This window comes from Hyperolius riggenbachi, chromosome 8 (genome assembly GCF_040937935.1).
Source record: "Hyperolius riggenbachi isolate aHypRig1 chromosome 8, aHypRig1.pri, whole genome shotgun sequence".
In the NCBI taxonomy this organism is placed as follows: Eukaryota; Metazoa; Chordata; class Amphibia; order Anura; family Hyperoliidae; genus Hyperolius; species Hyperolius riggenbachi.
The window spans coordinates 99,672,894-99,693,030 of NC_090653.1; the positions used below are offsets into that span (position 1 = coordinate 99,672,894).

Genomic DNA, 20,137 nt, shown 5'->3' on the forward strand with positions numbered 1-20,137 from the left:
TTTTTTTACTAGACCAGCATTGGAAGGGTTAAACACAGAGGTTTAAAGAGACTCTGTAACAACAAAAACCTCCCCTGGGGGGTACTCACCTCGGGTGGGGGAAGCCTCTGGATCCTAATGAGGCTTCCCACGCCGTCCTCTGTCCCACGGGGGTCTCGCTGCAGCCCTCCGAACAGCCGGCGACAGAGCCGACTGTAGCTTCAATATTTACCTTTGCTGGCTCCAGCGGGGGCGCTGTAGCGGCTTTCGGCACGGAAATAGACGGAAATACCCGATCTCCGTCGGGTCCGCTCTACTGCGCAGGTGCCGGAAACTTGCGCCTGCGCAGTACAGCAGACCCGACGGCGATCGGGTATTTCCGCCTACTTCGGAGCCGACAGCCGTCAGAGCGCCTGCGCAGGAGCCAGGAAGGTAAATATTACGTCACTGCTGCACGGAGGGCTGCAGCGAGACCCCTGACGGATGGAGGACGGCGTGGGAAGCCTCATTAGGATCCGGAAGCTTCCCCCACCCGAGGTGAGTACCCCCAGGGGACGTTTTGTCGTTACAGTTCCTCTTTAAAGTTCCGTGGAGAGATATGCAGAAGTTCAGATAGATACATTCTATTTAGTTGAATCTATCTATTGATAAATGTTACACACTTTTTGGCTGTCCTCCAAGCTCCTTCTCAGTCAGAGAGATGAGTCACATTCAACACTTAGATACATTTATGTAAACAAAATGTATCTATTTCATCTTCCGATGCGTCTGCAGAAATCTCCAGGAACTTTAAAGCCCTGTGTAACCCTTCCAATGCTGGTCTAGTAAAAAAAAAAAATGCTGGTTGCATATAATATACTGTAAATAATGTTTTAGAGCAAAGTTGAAATGCAGGGTTATATTCCGCTTTAAAGTGTGGCTTTTGCTGAAGGGTGTCAGTTTTTCTGTACTTACAGGCTATTGAGATGCAAATTGTCCCTGCCTGGAGTAATCCATTGATTAGCAGTAAACTTGGACATACCAATATCACATTCTCAGTTGGGAATCCTGTGGAATAACTGTGTAGTAGAGGCAAAATATTTTACATGCATTGATGAGTCTTGCCATTAACACCTGAAATGTATAGAACAGAACAGTAGGTTTGCAAAGGTATCCCAGCAATGGCGGAGGTAACTTTTAATAACAAAAAAAAAACAGCGTAGAAATCAAATCACTGTAACCTACAATACATTGGTAACCAGATACTATTTTTATGGAGTTTGAACGTTCTTCCTGTGTTTGCATGGATTTCTTTTGAGTGCTGTGGGTTTTGTGTCCACATTCCAAACACATTGTGGCAGGTTGTGGAATAACACCACTTATTACCGTTCAGCAGGGTTGGTGGAGGTAAGTAGAGGTATATGGGTAATACAAACTTTATCTTAATCATCACATGCCTTACTTCCTGCATGGAAATTGTGATGGTTCCATTTGCATACCGAATTTGGGCTCTTATGCAAGCACTGGTCAATTGGCTAAATGTACAGATATTTATGACTTCTAATTAGTTATCAGTAGGTGTTATGGTCTGAAGCAAAAAATACAATTAAGTTTTTATACATACATATGTAGAGAGAAGGCTCTGGATACCATACAGCCTTTATGGTCATTGCTCTGTCCTGTCATTTCTGCGATGTCCCAGGTTGAAGCTTCTGATTCTTTTTGCTGTTGGGCATTTTGGAAGTACTTGCATCCCCAAGTACTTCTGGGCCTAGACTCACGCATAAGCTGAAGGGATGTACTCGTCTTTGAAAGTATTGTACTCAGTGATGCGAGTACTTCCGCTGCTAGAGGAGTACCGAAGAACTAGAAGAACAAATAGCTTCCACTGGGGATGGCGCAAGAACAACAGTATGGAGCGAGATCTGGAATTGTCTCAACTTTTTCACCCTGGAGGAATCCTTCAAACACTATTCGGATCTTGGGGAACCCCTGAATTAGAGGAGGCAGTGGGGATTTATTTTGCAGGAGGCATGGTCATTAAGAGAAGATGTGGCTAAAAATGTTTTGTGATTATAACAGCCTCCTTGTTTAGCCCCCATTCCATGTTCCTCCTCTATAGTACACCCTGTTATGGTAGCCAGAGTTTCTAATTATAGCTCCCACAATTATAGTGCTCCCCTATAAAAAGGCTCTTTATTAGGCTTGGTTCACACTGAACGGATCAAAAACTGATCGGAGTTAGAGACGGCTCGAACCTCCGATTTTTGGTTCACGAACCTCGAATGCAAACTTCCGCAAAAAGTTTGGTTTGAGCGAACTTCCGTGAACCACAATAGACTTCAATGGGGAGCTGAGCTGTAGATCTCTGCAACTCGTCCAGAGTCACCATGGGCCTCTTGACTGCATTTCTGATCAGCGCTCTGCTTGTTCGGCCTGTGAGTTTAGGTGGACGGCCTTGTCTTGGTAGGTTTACAGTTGTAAACTCGTAAGAGGCACGGGCGGGGAGGACTCACCTCTTCCTCGTTCGATCCAGCGTGCGATCCACTGACGTCACTTCCTGCAACGCCGTCCACTTACAATACAGTGGGCGGCGTTGCAGGAAGTGACGTCAGTGGAGCGCACGCTGGATCGAGGAAGAGGTGAGTCCGTCCCGCCCGTGCCTCTTACGAGTAGCGGCTGCTTCTGATCTATTTAAGGCTGGAGGGGAGCGCAGATCGGGGGACCCAGGCGAGGGAGGGGGGGGTCCGACCCAGGGGCAAACGCAGGATTTTTAAGGGGGGGGGGGGTTCCTGAAAGATCCAGAAGCGCGTATGTCCCCGAGTGCTTCTGAATACAGGTGGCTCCATACTGCCCATGCACAAAAGTGCGCTGGTGTATTACGGAGCTGCCTATCTTTGGAAGTACTCAAGGACACAAGTGTTTCTGAGGGCTTCTGGTAGCAGCAAATGTGAACGGGGTACAGCGCTGGAACAACTCCCCAAGAGAGGAACAGGAGATAGACTTAGTTTGGACAATTCAGTGGAATATGCTACATAGTGTCACATAGCGCAAGCGATACCCATATGATGCAGGGATATATGCATCTGCGGAAGATGGCGGCGCTATATAAATACTAAATAATAATATTTTGCCTCACCAGGATTGCACTTTTATTTAGCTTTCCTTTATGACAAGAACACACAGCCAGCTCTAGGGGAAGAGGGAAACAAAGGTGAATGAAGGAGGGCTGGTGCACACCAAGAGTGCTTCTGAGCGTTGTTCAAATCAACAGTGATTTGAAAAGCGCTTGGCTAATGTTACCCTATGTGGGTGTTCCCACAGCAGCGTTGTGATTTTTTCAAAATCGCAGGTATACTGCATGTAGCATGTTTTTGAGCAATTCATTCAAAAATCGCTCTGAAAATCACTTCACAAAATCACACTCACAAATTGCTAGCGATTGCTATTGTCATTTTGGCGTGCAATAGCCCAGAGAGAGGAGTGGAGAAATTGAGAATAGCCTGAGATGGAGCAGAGACCTTATCTGTATTGCAGTCCCACATCACACAGGCTACTTGCCTGTAATCGGACTCCTGTCCCTGTCAGTCTCTCACACAAGTCAGAAAGAAGCCCTCCTGGAGTCTAGGGACTGTCAAAAACTTTTCAGCTTGTTAAACACCTTACCCACACATGCAGTCATTATAACAATGGGGAGAGACCAGACCGATGTTTGCCCACAGACCCTGAGTCCAGGCAAGCTCTGCATCATGCTGTGCATATTTACCAGCTTGCCTGCACTCTAATTTCATCATGTCTGACACTTCTGTGCTGTGGAGAGTCCAGGACTCCATAATCAACATTCTCTCACTGCAGGCTGCATCTTCTTGTGAGGGAAGCTGGGCTGCCTCTCTCATTCTATTAGCTGGAGGGAAGCACCAGAAGTAAGAAGGGAGGGAGAATGAGGCTGTTTATATTATGCGGGATTCCCTGGCTGAATACACAGCTCAGTGCAGGGGGGAGGTTCCAGACACCCGGAATAGCCCCCTCAGTTCGCCAGTGCGACCCCCCTCCCCGCCGCTAGGCCCAATACCCCCGTCCTGCCCGCTACCCCTCCAGCTCGGCGGCCGGCTCCCCGCACCCACCGACGGGCGGATGCCGCCCCTAGAAATTTCACCACGCCTCATGAGCGGGCCGGCCCTGGAAACGCAGCGTCGGGTGTGAAAGGTAAAATGAAAGTCTATGAACTTTCCTTTTACCTTGGTTAACGCAAAGTATAAATTTTGTGTTAAATCGATGAAAAAGGGCTCTGGTGTGAAAGAGCCCTTAATATTTTGGCTGATACTGGCAAAAAAAATGTCTATACGGTAGTAAAGCTTCAGAACTTTGCAAAGTGCAGAAACCCACAAAACCCACGTCAATTCCAAGTCATCGTTGCTCTTTTGACCTGGCATATGGAGCAAGCATGCTGTGTGGTTTCTATCAGGGCATCCCTATCTGACACTAGCAGCAGCAGCAGCAGCGTATGTAGTAATCCCAGCGAGGGCTCTGAGCAGCCTCCAGTGTCATTGATGATGATGATCTGAGCAACCACAGGAGGAGGAGGAGCAGTGAGGACAGAGCAGAGCACAGCTCCGGAGTGTTGTGACTCTCACATACTACCACCCTCACTACTGACGGGGAAAAGAAGAAACACTCAGCCAAACACAAGCGTCCAACATGTCATCAGATGTCAGAAAATTCACCAAGAGGCTCAGCAAGCCTGGCACAGCTGCGGAGATGAGGCAGAGCGTGTCTGAGGCTGTCAGGGGCTCTATTATCCTGGTAAGTAACTTCCATCTCCATCCCTTGCTATAGAGAAGTCCTATCTCCATCCCTTGTTACAGAGAGCCGCCTGGCAGATCCCAGCAAGTCACAATGACTTGGCCAGGCTGCAGTAAGTCCCAGTACAGAAGATTTGTCTCTTCCCCCACCCAGGTTTCTGCTGCTGCTGGGACTTGTCATGTGGCCAGATAGGAGATGATTGTACAGGAAGTTTGTTACATGCTGTGGTTACCGCTTGTAGAACTTGTGTGGCTGAGAGCAGTGTGAGAATGTGACTACAGTGCACAGAGGGGATGATGATGACCAGGGGTCCTCAGCAGGTTCATCCAGTCCTCTGATGCAGCCTGCCTCACATCTTTCTTGCTATCTAATGGAAGCCACACCCTGGCTGAGAGAGACTGAGCTGCTCTATACTGAGATGCTAGCACCACTCATACCATTGCTGCACTGTCTCATGGAGGGGATGCTGGGACCTCCCACCTACTTTACTTGTGTCACACGTCCACCATAAATAGAGCCTTTGAGATGTTTTGTTTAGGGTCTCTGCTGCTTGATGTTTGAAAAGAGCGCTCAAAGAATATTTTGTTGTTGCCTATGGTTTCTAAGTAGGGTCCAGGCCAGGGTTTAAAATTAGCTGAGGCTTCTAGTTCTTGTGGGCAGCAAGTAGTGATGTCCTGCAGCACATTTTATTCAGGAGGACCTTTCTTGCAGAAGAATCCCACTGAAGATACAGTAGCTGCAAAATACTATTGGAGGATGATGATGACACACTGCATTTTTATCATGTCTCATTTTCTCTAATATGCACTTAGCATTCTAGACATGCTTGATTAGGAGCAGAGGACAGTTTCCTTGTTTGCTTCACTCAGCATGGGCAGTTTTTGGCATGTGGTCTTTGGTTCAACTAAGAAGTTTTAAAATTCTGTACACATGGATAAATGATTGGACAACTCTGGATTTGGATATATAGTACAGGAAGTCCCCTTCTTAGGGCCGGTTGTCTCATGAAGCAAGGTGAAACATTTGCTTCAGGCGCAGAGATTTTAGGGGCAGCATTTTTGTACTGTGTGTACCTTCCCGAGGAGGAATGAAGTGACTGAGGGTGAGCAGTTTGTTTGTCACAGACTCACAATCAGCCAGTGTGATATTGTGTTGAGCTGCTGCATGTCAAGTGAGAACATTAAATGAAGCAGAGTAAATTGTTGTGTGCTGTGCGATCATTCCAAATCGGGGGGTAGGGGCGCATCCTCACATGTTTGTCTCAGGCTGGAAAAAGTCTAGAACCGGCCCTGCCCCTACTTACAGTTTCCATTCCAGGACATTGTTTGTAAGCTGAGTCCTGTGTTAATAAAAGATTTGTTTTCGGATAACTTTGGTTTCGGAGATATAGTAAAAACTATGTTTTTGGGTTGTTCTCATTGATGCTTTTAAAGTGGACCTGAACTCTTACACATGAAACATAGAGAAATGCACCCTGTATGTATTTAAAGAGTTTAGACTGTCTAATTCCCCCTCATCTGTGTCTAATCACAATTTGTAATTTGATCCTCCAGCTGTATCAGCTGACTGCCACAGCAGAGAGGCCAATTTGAACGCACAGGATGTTGACAATATGTCTGCTTCCACAAAAGTAGGAAGTAGATACACTGCAGATTTATTGCAGGATTTGTGTCAGCTGTAACAAATAAATGTTTTTCTTTAAAGGTTTTTATGCTATTGTGGAGAGGAAGAGAGGAAGAGGAAGTTCTGAGTTCAGGTCCACTTTAAAGTGTACGAGAGACGAGATCAACTAAAAGTTTTATACATACCTGGAGCTTCCTCCAGCCCCATGCACACGCATCGTTCCCATGCCGCCATCCTCAGTTTTCTGTATCGCTGGTACCGGGTCAGGTTACCAGGTCATGTCACAGTTACGGGACCCGGTGCTAAAGAGGGAGAAGACTGAGGACGGCGGTGTGGGAGCGATCAGTGCACATGGGGCTGGAGGAAGCCCCGTGTATGTATAAAACTTTTAGTTGATCTTGTCTCTGGTTTCCTTTAAAGTATTTTAAACTACTTCTAACAGATTATTCAATACTGTAACATTTAATAAATATGTGTTAAAAAATCCTGTATTGTATATTTTGTACATGAAGACAAGTTTTTGTCTCTGAAACATTGTTTAAAGTTGTTTGTAAGTAGGGGACTGTCTGTATAAACAGTGTTCTTGGTTGTTTTCAATGTGCTTATAACAACTTTCAACAATTTTATACAATACTGCAACATGTAACAACAAAAACAGAAGTATATTTTGTACATGTTTGTATGAGATGTTTCTAACTTGAGTGTTTGTACTAGGAGTCTTAAAGGGACTCAGAGCTCAGTTACATAAAAAAAAAAAAAAATTATACATACCTGGGGCTTTCTCCAGCCTCATCCGCTCCGATCGTTCCCACGCCGCCGTCCTCCAGTGTCTGCAGCGCCGGTACTGGGTCCCGCACTTCCGTCAGTCGGCTTCAGTCTACGCAGGAGAAGTTCGCTCTTTGGGTATCTCTCCAGCAGCTGCTATGCTATGTAGAGGGCACACTTCCCTTACGTCAGACTGGCTCTGACTGACGGAAGTGCGGGGACCCGGTACCGGCGCTGCAGAGGATCGGAGGACGGTGGCGTGGGAGCGATCCAAGCGGATGAGACTGGAGGAAGCCCCAGGTATGTATAATTATTTTTACTGTAACTGAGCTCTGGTACACTTTAAACAATGTTTATCCCACCTTTTTTTCCATGATGAGGAGACACTTTGCTGCTGTGCATGCTTCTAGTTGCTGGTGAGGACTGTGGGTTTGACTTACTATGACAAGTGCAAAGAAAACTGGAGCAAATGTGGAGCTGTTGTCAAGCAACCAGTCAGGTTTCTGCTACAGTTGCACTGGGCAACTGTTATATATTTGCATCGGTTTTCTGTGCACTTATCTTTGTCATACAAAAAGGATCCCAACCTCAAGTTATTCAGATTTTGTTGGTTTGAACCTTGAAATGAAAACACACACACACAAATCACATGTTTCCATTGGAGTTTACTTACAGCCAAGTGAAAGAGATAATAGCTATAGAACAGGAAACATTTCTGAAATTATAAAGAATGACTTCCTGTGTTAGTACTTTGTGGAACCACCGTATGTTTGTTGGGATACGTCTTCAATAACTTTGCGCATATGAACTGTACAGTATTCGCCCAGTCTTATTTACAGAATTGTTCTGGATCAAACAGATTGGATGGGTGACTGTTGGTGACAGATTGTCAATAGGGTTTAAGTCTGGGCTCTGAATAGGCAATGCAAAGACATTAACCATGTTTCTTCAGCCACTGTGTGGTCAGTTTTGCTGTGTGCTTTCGATTGTTGTCATGTTGGAAACTGGAAAGTGAACCTTTTACGCAGTGACAACTGGTGGTGTGCAGCAGGTTTTCTTTAGGAATTTGGTTGTATTTTGCCCAATTAATTTTTCCTTCCAACCTGTCAAGTGCCCTAGTCCCTCCTGCAGAGAAACATCCCTGCAGCAGTTTTTTTTTTTTCACCAACACCATGCTTTACTGTACATCTGGTATTCTTTGGATGGTGATCTGTACTGGCTTTCTAAAAACAAGGAAGTTCATAAATAAAATATATTGACTGTGTTTACTACAGTCGTTGTGTGTCTACTTGGAGGAGGTAAGTCCACCACTACCTCCTCTATTTACCAAGAATTTGGTTTTTAAGCTCATTTAGCTTCCTTTTATCCTTTTGGCGCCTCTGTTCTCCTGCATAATGCACTGGCTTTCTGTCATATATATTGTTTGGTATTGAGTCCAGATAGTTTGATGATAGTTTCGCTAGAATATAACACCTTTTTAAGTTTTGCAAATTTTTGTTTCAAGTTCCTTTTGGCAAAGTTAAAGTAAATGTAAAGGCAAAAAAAAAGTTATATACTTACCTATGGACAGGGAAGGCTCTGGATCCTATAGACCCTTCCCTATCCTCTCTTATACCCCTTGTTCCAGCACCACCATTTAATTTGTCGCCATGGGAGGCTTCCGAAGCACTTCGCACCTGAGTTCTTCTGAAGATGGGTGGCTCTGTACTGCACATGCCGTGATTGCGCGTGTAAGCAAGCACACGCATGCTCAGTACGGAGCAGCCTGTTTTAAGAAGCACTTGGGGACACAAGTGCTTCCGAAGCCTCCCAGGAACTCACAGACGTGTATTGGTCAAGTACACTTAACGGGGGTGCTTGAAGGAGGGCAGCAAGAGAGAACAGTGAAGGCTCAATAGGATCCAGAGCCTTCCCTGTCTAGTTATATAACTTTTTTGCCTTTACATTTACTTTATTTTGAGGCTTATAGTGGGCTCTCTTCAGGAGTCACTTTTTTATCGCATCCTTCCCATCCAAGCCACAATTATTTGCCATAAATGTCGGTAACTGCTTCAAAGTAGTCATAAGCCTTTTGGTAGTCTTTGACCAGCTTCTTCCTCACTCTTTCATCCAGCTTAAAGAGACTGTAAAAAAAAAAAAAATTCCCCTGGGGGCTACTCACCTCGGGAGGGGAAGCCTCAGGGTCCCAATGAGGCTTCCATCTCCCCTGTAGCTGCAGGCAATCAAGCGCTGGCTCCCCCGAAGTCTCTGGCAATCCAGGCTCGACAGCCTGACAAGCTACATTTGTTTACCTTCCCTGGCTCCAGCGGGGGCGCTGTTGCGTCTCTCAGCACAGAGATAGGCGAAAATAGCCAATAGCGCAGGAGACTTGCACCTGCACAGCAGAGTGGCCCGACAGCGATCGGTTATTTCCACCTAACTCCAAGCAGAGAGCCGATACTGCACCTGCGCTGGAGCCGGGAAGGTAAATATTTACATCCCCGGGAGCCTTTTCTCCACTGCCGTGGGATACAGGAGGACGGGAAAAGCCTAGATAGGATCCGGAGGCTTCCCCCACCCGAGGTGAGTACCCCCAGGGGAACTTTTTCTTGTTACAGGTTTTCTTTAAAGGATCTGGGATCCTGGTCATAGCAAATGCTTTCCACTTCTTAATTACTGTATATACTTAGATCCGGGGGATTGATGGAGCCTTTAAATCTTTTTGTACGCATATTCTAACTTTGCCTATGTTGTACCCACGATCTCTTGACAGTGCTTTGCCACCTATAGTTGATTGTGTGCTTTTTGTTGCAATACCAAGCACTGGGATGCTCTAGGAATAGCTGTTTTATGCTGAACTAATAAAAATGATTACACCTGATAACTATAACAGGTTAAACCCAGCTAGCTTGGCGGGCAATGGAGAAGGTGATTAGTTATATGAGTAAATACACCTGGAAAAATGTAGTTTTTTGTTTGTGGCTTCATTGCAAGCAGCAAAATACCAAAATGTGAATATTATGAAGGGACTCATTATTTTCTATTCCCACAGTATACTGTGTATTTGATATTATGCTTTTCTAGATATTTTGTTTCTAAAGTTTTTGTAAAGGACACAGTAAAAATAAATACAAAAAAAGGCTCCTTCCATAGGTAGAAGAAATCCGTCACAACGATTAAATAAACTCAGTATATGAGCTAAAGATATATATGCGCAAAAAGTGGGATCAGCGCATCACCAGGCCGCCTCCGAATGGCCTCCGATCAGAGATGCGCTGAGCCCCCCCACCAAGAGACTGAAAACACACCATGAACCCAAACGGAAGCTCTGCATATACACCAAAAGCAAAGCTGTTAAGTGGGAGCGGCTGACCAAAAATGAATTAAATTAGTACATAGCAAGGAAATGAACAGCGCTACTTAAAAACAGATGAGTGCCTACCTGCAAAAGAGTGCAAGCCCCACTTATGGGATAAAATACACACTGAGCATACACATGACCTGTCTACCACTGGAGGATGTTGGTTTCCTGTAACAGCTTGCATGCAACTTGTTAAGTACTCGTCCCTCACACTGCGAAGAAGTCAATCCTCCATGGGAGGGGACCTGACACTAACTAAATCCTACCTACCTTTTGCGCAATTTTCAATTTTACTTGGTAGCGCGCCCAGGCTATGCATATGCATAGGTAGGATTTAGTTAGTGTCAGGTCCCCTCCCATGGAGGATTGACTTCTTCGCAGTGGGAGGGACGAGTACTTAACAAGTTGCATGCAAGCTGTTACAGGAAACCAACATCCTCCAGTGGTAGACAGGCCATGTGTATGCTCAGTGTGTATTTTATCCCATAAGTGGGGCTTGCACTCTTTTGCAGGTAGGCACTCATCTGTTTTTAAGTAGCGCTGTTCATTTCCTTGCTATGTACTAAACATATATATGTCATGCTGCTAATATAAAGTGCACACACATACATATATATGCTGAACTTGTCTCTATTAAGCTTTTCTATTGTTGTTTTAATGTAAAGGCTTAAGGTGGCCATACATCAGGTGACTTAGCGGCTGAGCGACCATCCAATTTGATATGATGAAAATCGGTGCTGCTAAGAGCATGCTTGATCAATGATGCATCAATTTTGGGCCAGAATTGATTGCGTGTATGGATGCTGTAAGATGTAGGGCTACCATGCTTGATCAGGTGTGTGGCGGTAACGGTGTGCGATATTGGGACGAGTAACAAACGCAACGGAAAACCCAGCGCTCTCCCTATACTTTACCTGTCGGTGTCTGCTGCTTGGTATGTCTTTGCACTCTTCTTCCCATACAGATGCCCCACGTGGTTGCTGTCATAACGTGGGCGTGTATGAGGACACACACGTGCCTATGTATACGCCAACAACACATGGGGCATGTGTGTGTGGACGGAGGACAAAGCTAGTGGCGGACACCATCAGGTAAAGTATACTGCACCGGCCACTGGGGGGAAAATTTTACATCAGGGGGGTGGCAGATGCTGTATCACAATGCAGATCCCAAAAATATTTCATGCTGAAATCGACTGGGAATTGGCCTGCAGTGTATGGGCAAACAACAGCTCTCTCTCCAATCAGATTCCATAAGATCTGTCTCTTGGTCGATCTGCCCATACATCTCATGATGTATGGGACCCTTTACTTTACTGACCAATGGGTCAGTGCATTTAGTACAGCTACTGTAGGTGAGGAATTTAACTCCTTTTACTTTTGCTATTTTAATTTACTTAATCTGCCAGTATCTCTGGGACTAGTGATTGTTTTGACATGGAGTTTTTACTGAATGTAATGGTGGGCATAGACGGGTCGACCGGTGGCTTGATTAGCTGCCGGATCAACCCCAGCCGCGGCCCCGCTCGTCCGCGCGGATCGATTGCCGCTCGTCCCCGCCGGCGGTCCTTATCAGCCGCTCAATTCCCTGCCATTGTCCGCCGGCGGGAATCGAGCGGACGCGGGTCGTGCGGCATGATCGGGCCAGCTGAATATTATCAGCTGGTCGATACACGGTACAGAAACGTACCGTGTATCCCCAGCATTACTTGTAAACTGATTTTCCATTGTCTCTGTTTACCTTAGAATGGGCTGGGGAATCAGTGGATTAAATATAAGATTTGTACTCTATTGCACTATCCTTAGCATAGTCTCAGGGAAACCACCCTGCATTGGGCCTGCAAAGGTTGGACCTCTTGTAAATGGTCATGTTGTAAATGGTCAACAGCCTACAAGATGGACATGCCTCTCTCGTAGGTGTTGAGGCATTTGGAAGGTGCATGTGAGCTTTGAGCATTGGAATGCATTGTGTTGTGACATAATGCAATACATATAGTGCACATGGAACCTTTGCGCTTGAGTACATGAGGGTTTGTTTTTAATTTTTTCAGTTAAAAGTAGGCATTTCATTTGCTTTTAAGTGGTGTAGTCACAGCCACCATTGCACTATGTGCAATAAGGAAACAGCAACGTCCTTCAAATGCAGGTTAACGAGGCAGACTGTATAATATTTAGAAAAGTGGATGCAAAGCAAGTCAAATGAAATTAATTGCCCACCTAACTTAGGACCATAAGTTTCCTTTTTAAAATGTAAATTGTTTAAGAGTCCTCCTGAGTGTTTTAGACATTCAAAAAGCAGATACAAAATATAAATACTGTTGTACTTGTACATAAGCCCTTACTTTGAGGGAAAAAACTCAGTCTGGTGCACGCGAAACGTCGCATAGGGTTTAATGGCGTTGTGCGCGTAATAGTTTGCGTGCGTAAAACTTTACCCGCAAAACTTTGCGCGCAAGTTTATTTTATCACGCCGATAATGGCCTTTTCACCAGCGTGCTAACAGTTAGCACGGCTTTGTGAATCAAGCCCACTGTGTACTTTTGGAGAAGAAATTTTAGTTGAAAATGGACTCTCACGCGTCCAATGATCCAAGGGTTCTCTAGAACTGGGACAGAAATCCAAAAACTTGGGAAGCAGAAGGACTAAAAAGGCAAAATTATGTGGGTTAGAATCAGAGTGTGAAGATTGGATGTCGAATAACAAGGCTGGATGTGGTCAGGAACAGGCAGGTGTCCCAACAACATGGCAATACCAGAGTGTAGTCAAGAAGAACAGGACATGGTTGGATGCAGGCAGCAGGTAACAGCAGAAACAAAAAAGTGGGTCTAGGTCAGTTTCAGGCAGCAATCACAAAAAGCGTTAAGTTGGCCACACACCATACACTTTTTAAAATATCTTTTCAATTCAAGAATTGCAATCAATTTTTCTGATTATAACATTTCAAAAATCTGAAAAATGTACCACACACATGTTAACATTTTCCCCAATTATGAAAAAAATAATTGATAACTCCGAAAAAAATTGTCTGGGTCTGTACCTCAAGTAATTGACAATCAATTACACCATTCAATTTTCATAAATAATGATCAGAAAAAATACAACACTCCCAATCTTCTTATATCAAATAAAAACTGGAAATCCGATCAGATTTCTCAAACAAATAAAAAAAAGCGTTCGATTTTTTGGGACAACCGATCATTTGTACTGAATTGCTGTAAAATTGGATCCTTTTATTGTATGGTGTGTGGCCACCTTTAGGAACAGGCTGAGGTCAGTGCCCACCAGTAGGTAAAATGAGTCGGCAGCAATCCAGGCATAAGCACTGATTAGAAACACAGAAGCAGGCTTCGGGCAACAACAGGTAAACACAGCACTGGTTACCAGTCCATTCTTTTGGCTCAAGGGAAATGATGCATTCTTGTGTATTGCCACATATGCCAGAATGTGGCCTAGTGCACACCGAGCGGATTTTGGAGCGATCCGCCGGCCGCATCCGCCTGGAAAAACGCTTGGCTAATGTATTGCAATGGGATGGTGCACATCGGCGGTTTGAGGTTTTTGCCAAGCCGCAAACGCGCCTCCTGCTGCGCGTTTGCGGTTTTCGGAAGCGTTTCGTCCTCAGTGTAAAGTATAGGAAAAACGCAAACCGCTCTGAAAAACGCTACTTCAGAGCGGTTTTCCAGGCATTTTTGTTACAGAAGCTGTTCAGTAACAGCTTTTACTGTAACAATATCTGCTACACAAAAACGCACCCAAAACCGCTAGGTATGTTTAGAAAACCTCTCTAAACATACCTAGAATCGCTCTGAAATCAGCTCCCAAAACCGCTAGCATATTGCGGATCTGCTAGCGGTTTTGGTGTGCACTGGGCCTAAATGACATGGACACACGCCTGTGCATGTACATCCCAGCACCCATACTTGGCAAGAGGCCATATTGCCGGTACAGTTTAGCAGGCGGTGAGGGAGAGAGAAATGTTTATGCACTGTAGTATATACAGTGGAGAGCTTTGTGCAGTTCTTTCCATTAGGCTCATACAAACCCACAATTACTGTTGCTCGATCCATTAGGCAATAGTTCTGTTGCTATGGAGGGTGGAGGATGGATAGTAAAGTGGCTTTAAGCAGGTAGGCTAAGTAGGGGAAGGATGTGATTGGTCTGCACTTGGCTGACATGATCTGGCACTAGATATGCGGCAGCGATGGCACTGACCGGTCATCTTGACCAAGAGTCCTCTAGTTTGTGTATGGCTTTTATTGCAGGTTATAAATGTGTTGTATTTGGACAACAGGACAAGGCTTTATCTGGGAAAGAGCATTCAAGTAAGGAAAAGTATCTTTTGCATCCACAAATGCATACAATATTTGAAAAACGTTTAAAAGATGGTAAGCATTGATCTCTTAGAAAAGGCATTCACTGGCCTCAATTCACTAAGGGCAGTTTCCAAATTCATATCACATTTTGCCCATAGGGCTTAGGCCACATAAGTACCAAAGGACATAATTACAACGGTAATCATAAAAGTTCACACGTGGTGGGTGTCTGATTGTTGGTACCCCCACTTGTGAAAACAAATGTCTTAAAAAGCAAACAATGAAGGCTCATATGTTGCAATGTTTTTGTGCGTTACCACATATGAATAAACGGTAGTATAAAATTGTGGGTGATGAGGGTCTTTGCTGATCCCCCCCCACCTATTCGATAAAGTGGGGTGTAGCTATCTCATCCCACCATGCTCCACTCCGTTTGTGGCTACACATAAGTCAAGGCGACCTGTATAAATATGATAGATTAAGCTCCCACAGCTTGCCTAGGAAATACTGTGGTAGGAGTAATGCTGACTATCACTGAGATACTAATGACCCCATAGGGGCCAATAAAACAGGTGTGAGCCTTCACAGAAGGTGTAGCTGGCGTAAAAAAGGAACAAAATATAAGGGAGCATACAGATATATACAGTGAGTGCTGCTCAACAATTGTTTCACCCCTTAAAGAGACTCAGTAACAAAATGTTGTGCCTTATTTCTTCTGTCCTATAAGTTCTTATTACTGTTCTAATGTGGTCTGTCTTACTGCAGCCTTTCCTACTTGCACTGTCTCTGTAATAAATCTTATCTCATTTCCTCTGTCGTGTCTGTCGGGCTAAGGCTGGAATGTGTGGAATGTGCAGCACTGCTTGTCATTAGCAGAAGCTTTACACACCCCCTCCAAGCTCTGCATGACTCACACAGCAAGCTCTCCTCTCAGCCTATGATACTCTGGTTAGAAGCCATGTCATTTGTTTGTAAACACTGCCTAAAACTGTTCATTACAAGCCAGGATTGCAGCAGGGAGTGGCAGAAACAGCACAGAGGGGCACAGGAGAAAATAAGGAATAGAATGGTATGCTTTTTATTGTAAGAATATTAGAGTACAGATTCTCTTTAATTGGGGCGTCAGGAGAAGAGAGGTGCACAAATCAAAATACAGTATACAAAACAAAATCCCCCCACCAACCAACAAAAAGTCCCCCAGCATCAGCCCAAGTCAGAGGTGGTCGGCTAGTATTCTAGCCAGGTATAAATACTTAATGTAGGATCTCCAAAGTTTCCAATTTCACTAAGATTTCCCGTGTGTTATGGTAGAAGTTTGGTAATATACAGAGACAACATGCTTCAATTAACAAAGCCCTGCTCGGTAAGTCTCACCAGCTGTGAAGCGTCAGGCAGGAAGCTGTGAGTCTTCCTACAAGTGGTGTGTATGAGTCGGTTTTTTTTCTGTCCAGTGCATCCCCAGCATCCCTTTAGATGTGCTGCAGCCACTAGAGGGAGCTCTTCTGTATACCAGTATATAGATATGCACATCTAAAGGGATACAGAAAAGCCTTTATAAATATTTCCTGCTCTGCCATACTGAAGTCCCACCCTTCAGAGTATTGGATCAAATAGGGTGAGAAGCAGGGTTGTCTGGCTCTCCCTATTGGTTGTCTGGCTCTCCCTATTGGCTGTTTTCTATACCCGCCAGTGTTACTGCATGGAGGTTGTGAATTATCAGCTGGCCAGAGCTAGAGGTAAATACAGAACACTTAGGCCTCTTTCACACCAAGACGTTGCGTTTTAGGGGACGTTATAGGTCGCATAACGTCCCCTAACGCAACGCCTGGTGGTGTTGAAGGAGGAGGCTACCAAGAGCAGCGTTATGCAGCTCTTGGTGCGCCTTTTTTGTCCTATGCGATGCAGAGACCACGTGATCGGAACGTGGTCCCACCAGCCAATCAGCGTCCGCTCCAGGAAGAAAACACTGCAGTGCAGTTAATATTAAAGCGGACCCAAACCAAACTTTTTTTTTTATTAAAAATATTTAGTTGCACCACTCTAACACATACAAAGATAAATAAACACTCCTTCAAACCTTTGAGCATTTCAGTGCATGCTTTTCACCCTTCTCTTTTCATAACTAGGGTTATACTGGGGGCAGCCATTAGCAATTCCTCCATTGCCGCACACCACCTACTCCACCAGTTTGCCGGATTTTGTCCCGGCAATTTGAAAGGAAGGGGAGGGGTTCCTCCAATAAATGTAAAAAAAAATTATATTTGTCATCAGGCAGCTGAAAAAAGGCTGCTATTTATTATTATAATTTAGAAAATAGATTTTAATTCTGAAATCTTGTATTTTTAATTGGGGTCCATTTTAAGTAGCCATGTGGCTGGCTTCAATAGCGGACTCTCCCCGCCTCCTCTCCTGCACGAAAATATAAATAAAAACATATTACTGAGCATGTGCACACAGTCTAACGCAGCTAATAACGTGTACAAAGTACTGCATGCAGTACTTTCACTTAACGTGCAATGTATGTAACGCAACGTGGGCACTGTGAACAGCCCATTGATTTTTCATTACTGTGCGTTGGGCTACGTTACAGGCTGCTCTAACGTGCGCCTGTAACATCCCACTGTGAAAGCAGCCTTATACTTGATTTACCAGATGCTTTAGGCCTCGTTCACATCAGGGCCGTTTCTGTGCGCTTTCCACAGCGCACTGCCCTGTGCGATCAGCAAGGTATTCATTTTTCCATGTAACTAAATGTAGCTGGTTCACATCTATGCGCTGCGCTGAGCAGCGTTACAGAAACGTAGTGTTGCATGCATTTCTGTGCGCTGAGCTGTAAAGCGCACAGCAATGCAAGTGAATGGGTCCGCTTTTTTAGCGCATAGAAGCGCGTACAAGCGCATAGAAGCGCATGTGTTTTTTACCCCTAATTGGAGAAAAAAATACATTTACATACAAAAACAAAGTTTTATTGACAACTGCTGCTGCTACAGTAAGCAAAACGTGCTTTAAAGAAGCGCAGCGCAACGCATAGAAACTCGGACTAAAGCGCGCACAAGCGCATGCGTTTTTTACCATGCGCTTTAACACGTTTTTCAGCGCAGTAGATGTGAACGAGGCCTTAATCTTTGTGAATTGCAATTTCTTGACATTTCTTGAGGTATTTACTGAACGAGTCGGAAATTTTACTTTTTAGTGCAGTAATAGGTTCAGTGAATTGGCATTTGGCACGGTGATCAGTAAAATCAGCTGTTTTCTGCATTACCGATTGCATTAATGCTTAGTGAATTCTGACCTGAAGAAGCGGTCTGGTTATGCAAAATGTGTTGTCTGTCTTTTTGTGCTTATATCCATCAAAAATGTTGAATTTCTACAAGCATTCTTCCATAAGGTAAGCCAGAGGTATGCATGTGTCTGTCAGGAAGATTAGAGGACACCTGAAGCAGCACTGGAGAAGGCAAATATAACACTGCTCCAGGCCCCAACAGTGAATGTTAAATCTTACCCTCCCTGCTGGTGATTTCGAGCTACGCTTGGACTAGCCGTTGTAGGCTCAATGAAGGTCAATGGAGCACAGCGGGTGTATTTATTCACCTCCCGGGGGGATCCAGACGTTGGTAGCCGTTCTCCTTCCTGTCCTCTGAGGCTCTGAATCACTCTGGCGAGATCGCTGTTGGCAATTTCACTACAGTGTTACAGCGCCACCCGGAGGACAGATGGAAAATTGCAGCACTGGAGCCCAGGGAGGTGAGTGAGTGCTGGGGCTGCTGCAGACATTCTGGTGACATGATTTTTCCCTAATTTTAGGGTCTGAAACGTGCTAAAAAGACCCTAAAATCCGTAAATAATCATACCGCCAGGGAGGTTAATAAACCATTTGGCCCGTGACTTATACTATGTTGTAGATTTTGGCCCTTTACGTGATTGAGTTTTCCACCCCTGACCTAGGCGGACAGGGTGCTTTGCACTGGGGATTGGCATAACCCCATATCACACAGACAGTATTGGCTGCCATTGTTTACAGGGCTTCTATGAATGTTTTAATAAAAACAAACATTTTATGGATGTTTTATTGACATTCATATGTACAATAAATATGTCCCAGCAGCAGTCTTGTCTGCTAATTACCAGGTGAACACTGCTGCCATGTCAGCAGCATAAACTTGGTTAAGAATCACTTAGTAAATTCTGTAACAAAATCAGAATAATTTTATTTGGCTAAATATGTTTGCACCTACAAGGAGTTTGACTTGGCAGTTGCTTAACGGACACAGACAATGGCCTCAATTCACTAAGATCATGCTGGAGATAATAAGGCAAGAGAAAACTTGCCACAACACAGTGAGAGAGTTATCTTATCTCTTCATTCCATAAGTTACCTCCTCTGTAGTTAAGTTACCTCCTCTGTAGTTATTTTCACACACAGTTAATTAACAGCCTGTCTTTAACTTTAGAATGCTGAAGTGATTTTAAGGATTGAGGAGTTAACTTTAGGTTTGCCTGAGGTAAAATATTTCCTGAATACTACATGCCTTATCACCATGGTGATAACTCTAGAAACATTATTAAAGACAGGAGATAAGCTTAGTGAATTGAGGCCCATGGCCTCAATTCACTAAGATCATGCAGGAGATAATAAGGCAAGAGAAAACTTACCTCCACACAGTAAGAGTTATCTTATCTCTTCATTCCTTAAGTTACCTGCTCTGTAGTTAATTTACCTCCTCTGTAGTTAATTTACCTCCTCTGTAGTTAATTTACCTCCTCTGTAGTTATTTTCACACGCAGTTAATAAACAGCCTGTCTTTAACTCTGGAGTTATTTTAAGGATTGAAGAGTTAACTTAAAGACAGAAGAGTTAACTTTAGGTTTGGCTGAGGTAAAATGTTTCCTGAATACGACATGCCTCATCACCATGGTGACCGCTTTAGAAACATTATTAAAGACAGGAGATAAGCTTAGTGAATTGAGGCCAATATGATACAGACAGTACAGATATTACATGACAAGGACAATATAAGAGTTAAAGTAGTAATACACAGGATGAGAAGTGGTTGTGTTCCAGTTCTGTGCTGTAATGCTTTCAAGTTCTAGTAGTATCAGAATTGGTGTTTGTACTGGGTAAATATCATGGTTTTGCTACCTGAGGGAAGAAGCTGTTCCTGTGTCTGGAAGTTTTTGTTGCAGCTGACCGGTATTTCACACCTGAAGGAAGAAGCTAGAGGATGGAGTGGACAGGGTGAGAGGTGTCAGAGGCAAACCTGGTCACCCTCTGTCTGCACTTGCTAGCGTGAAGGTCGTCCAGGGAATGTAAGCTGCAGCCAATGATTTTTTTTTCT

General features: G+C 44.4%; 1 protein-coding gene and 1 long non-coding RNA gene across 5 annotated transcripts in view; one reads left to right on the top strand and one right to left on the bottom strand.

Annotated features, from left to right (window-relative positions):
* Positions 1–7,590, bottom strand: part of LOC137529042 (uncharacterized) — an 85,248-nt gene extending 77,658 nt beyond the window's left edge. Inside the window, exon 1 of the long non-coding RNA XR_011023562.1 lies at positions 7,512–7,590. This is a non-coding gene — a long non-coding RNA (uncharacterized lncRNA). The remainder of the gene's footprint in view (positions 1–7,511) is intronic.
* Positions 4,519–20,137, top strand: part of DOCK11 (dedicator of cytokinesis 11) — a 404,878-nt gene continuing 389,259 nt past the window's right edge. For all 4 annotated transcript variants that reach the window (XR_011023561.1, XM_068250928.1, XM_068250930.1 and 1 more), the window contains exon 1: positions 4,519–4,761. Coding sequence is in view for 3 of the 4 variants with exons in the window: in XM_068250928.1 (XP_068107029.1) it covers positions 4,657–4,761 (105 nt within the window). In the remaining variant the exon portion in view is untranslated. The remainder of the gene's footprint in view (positions 4,762–20,137) is intronic.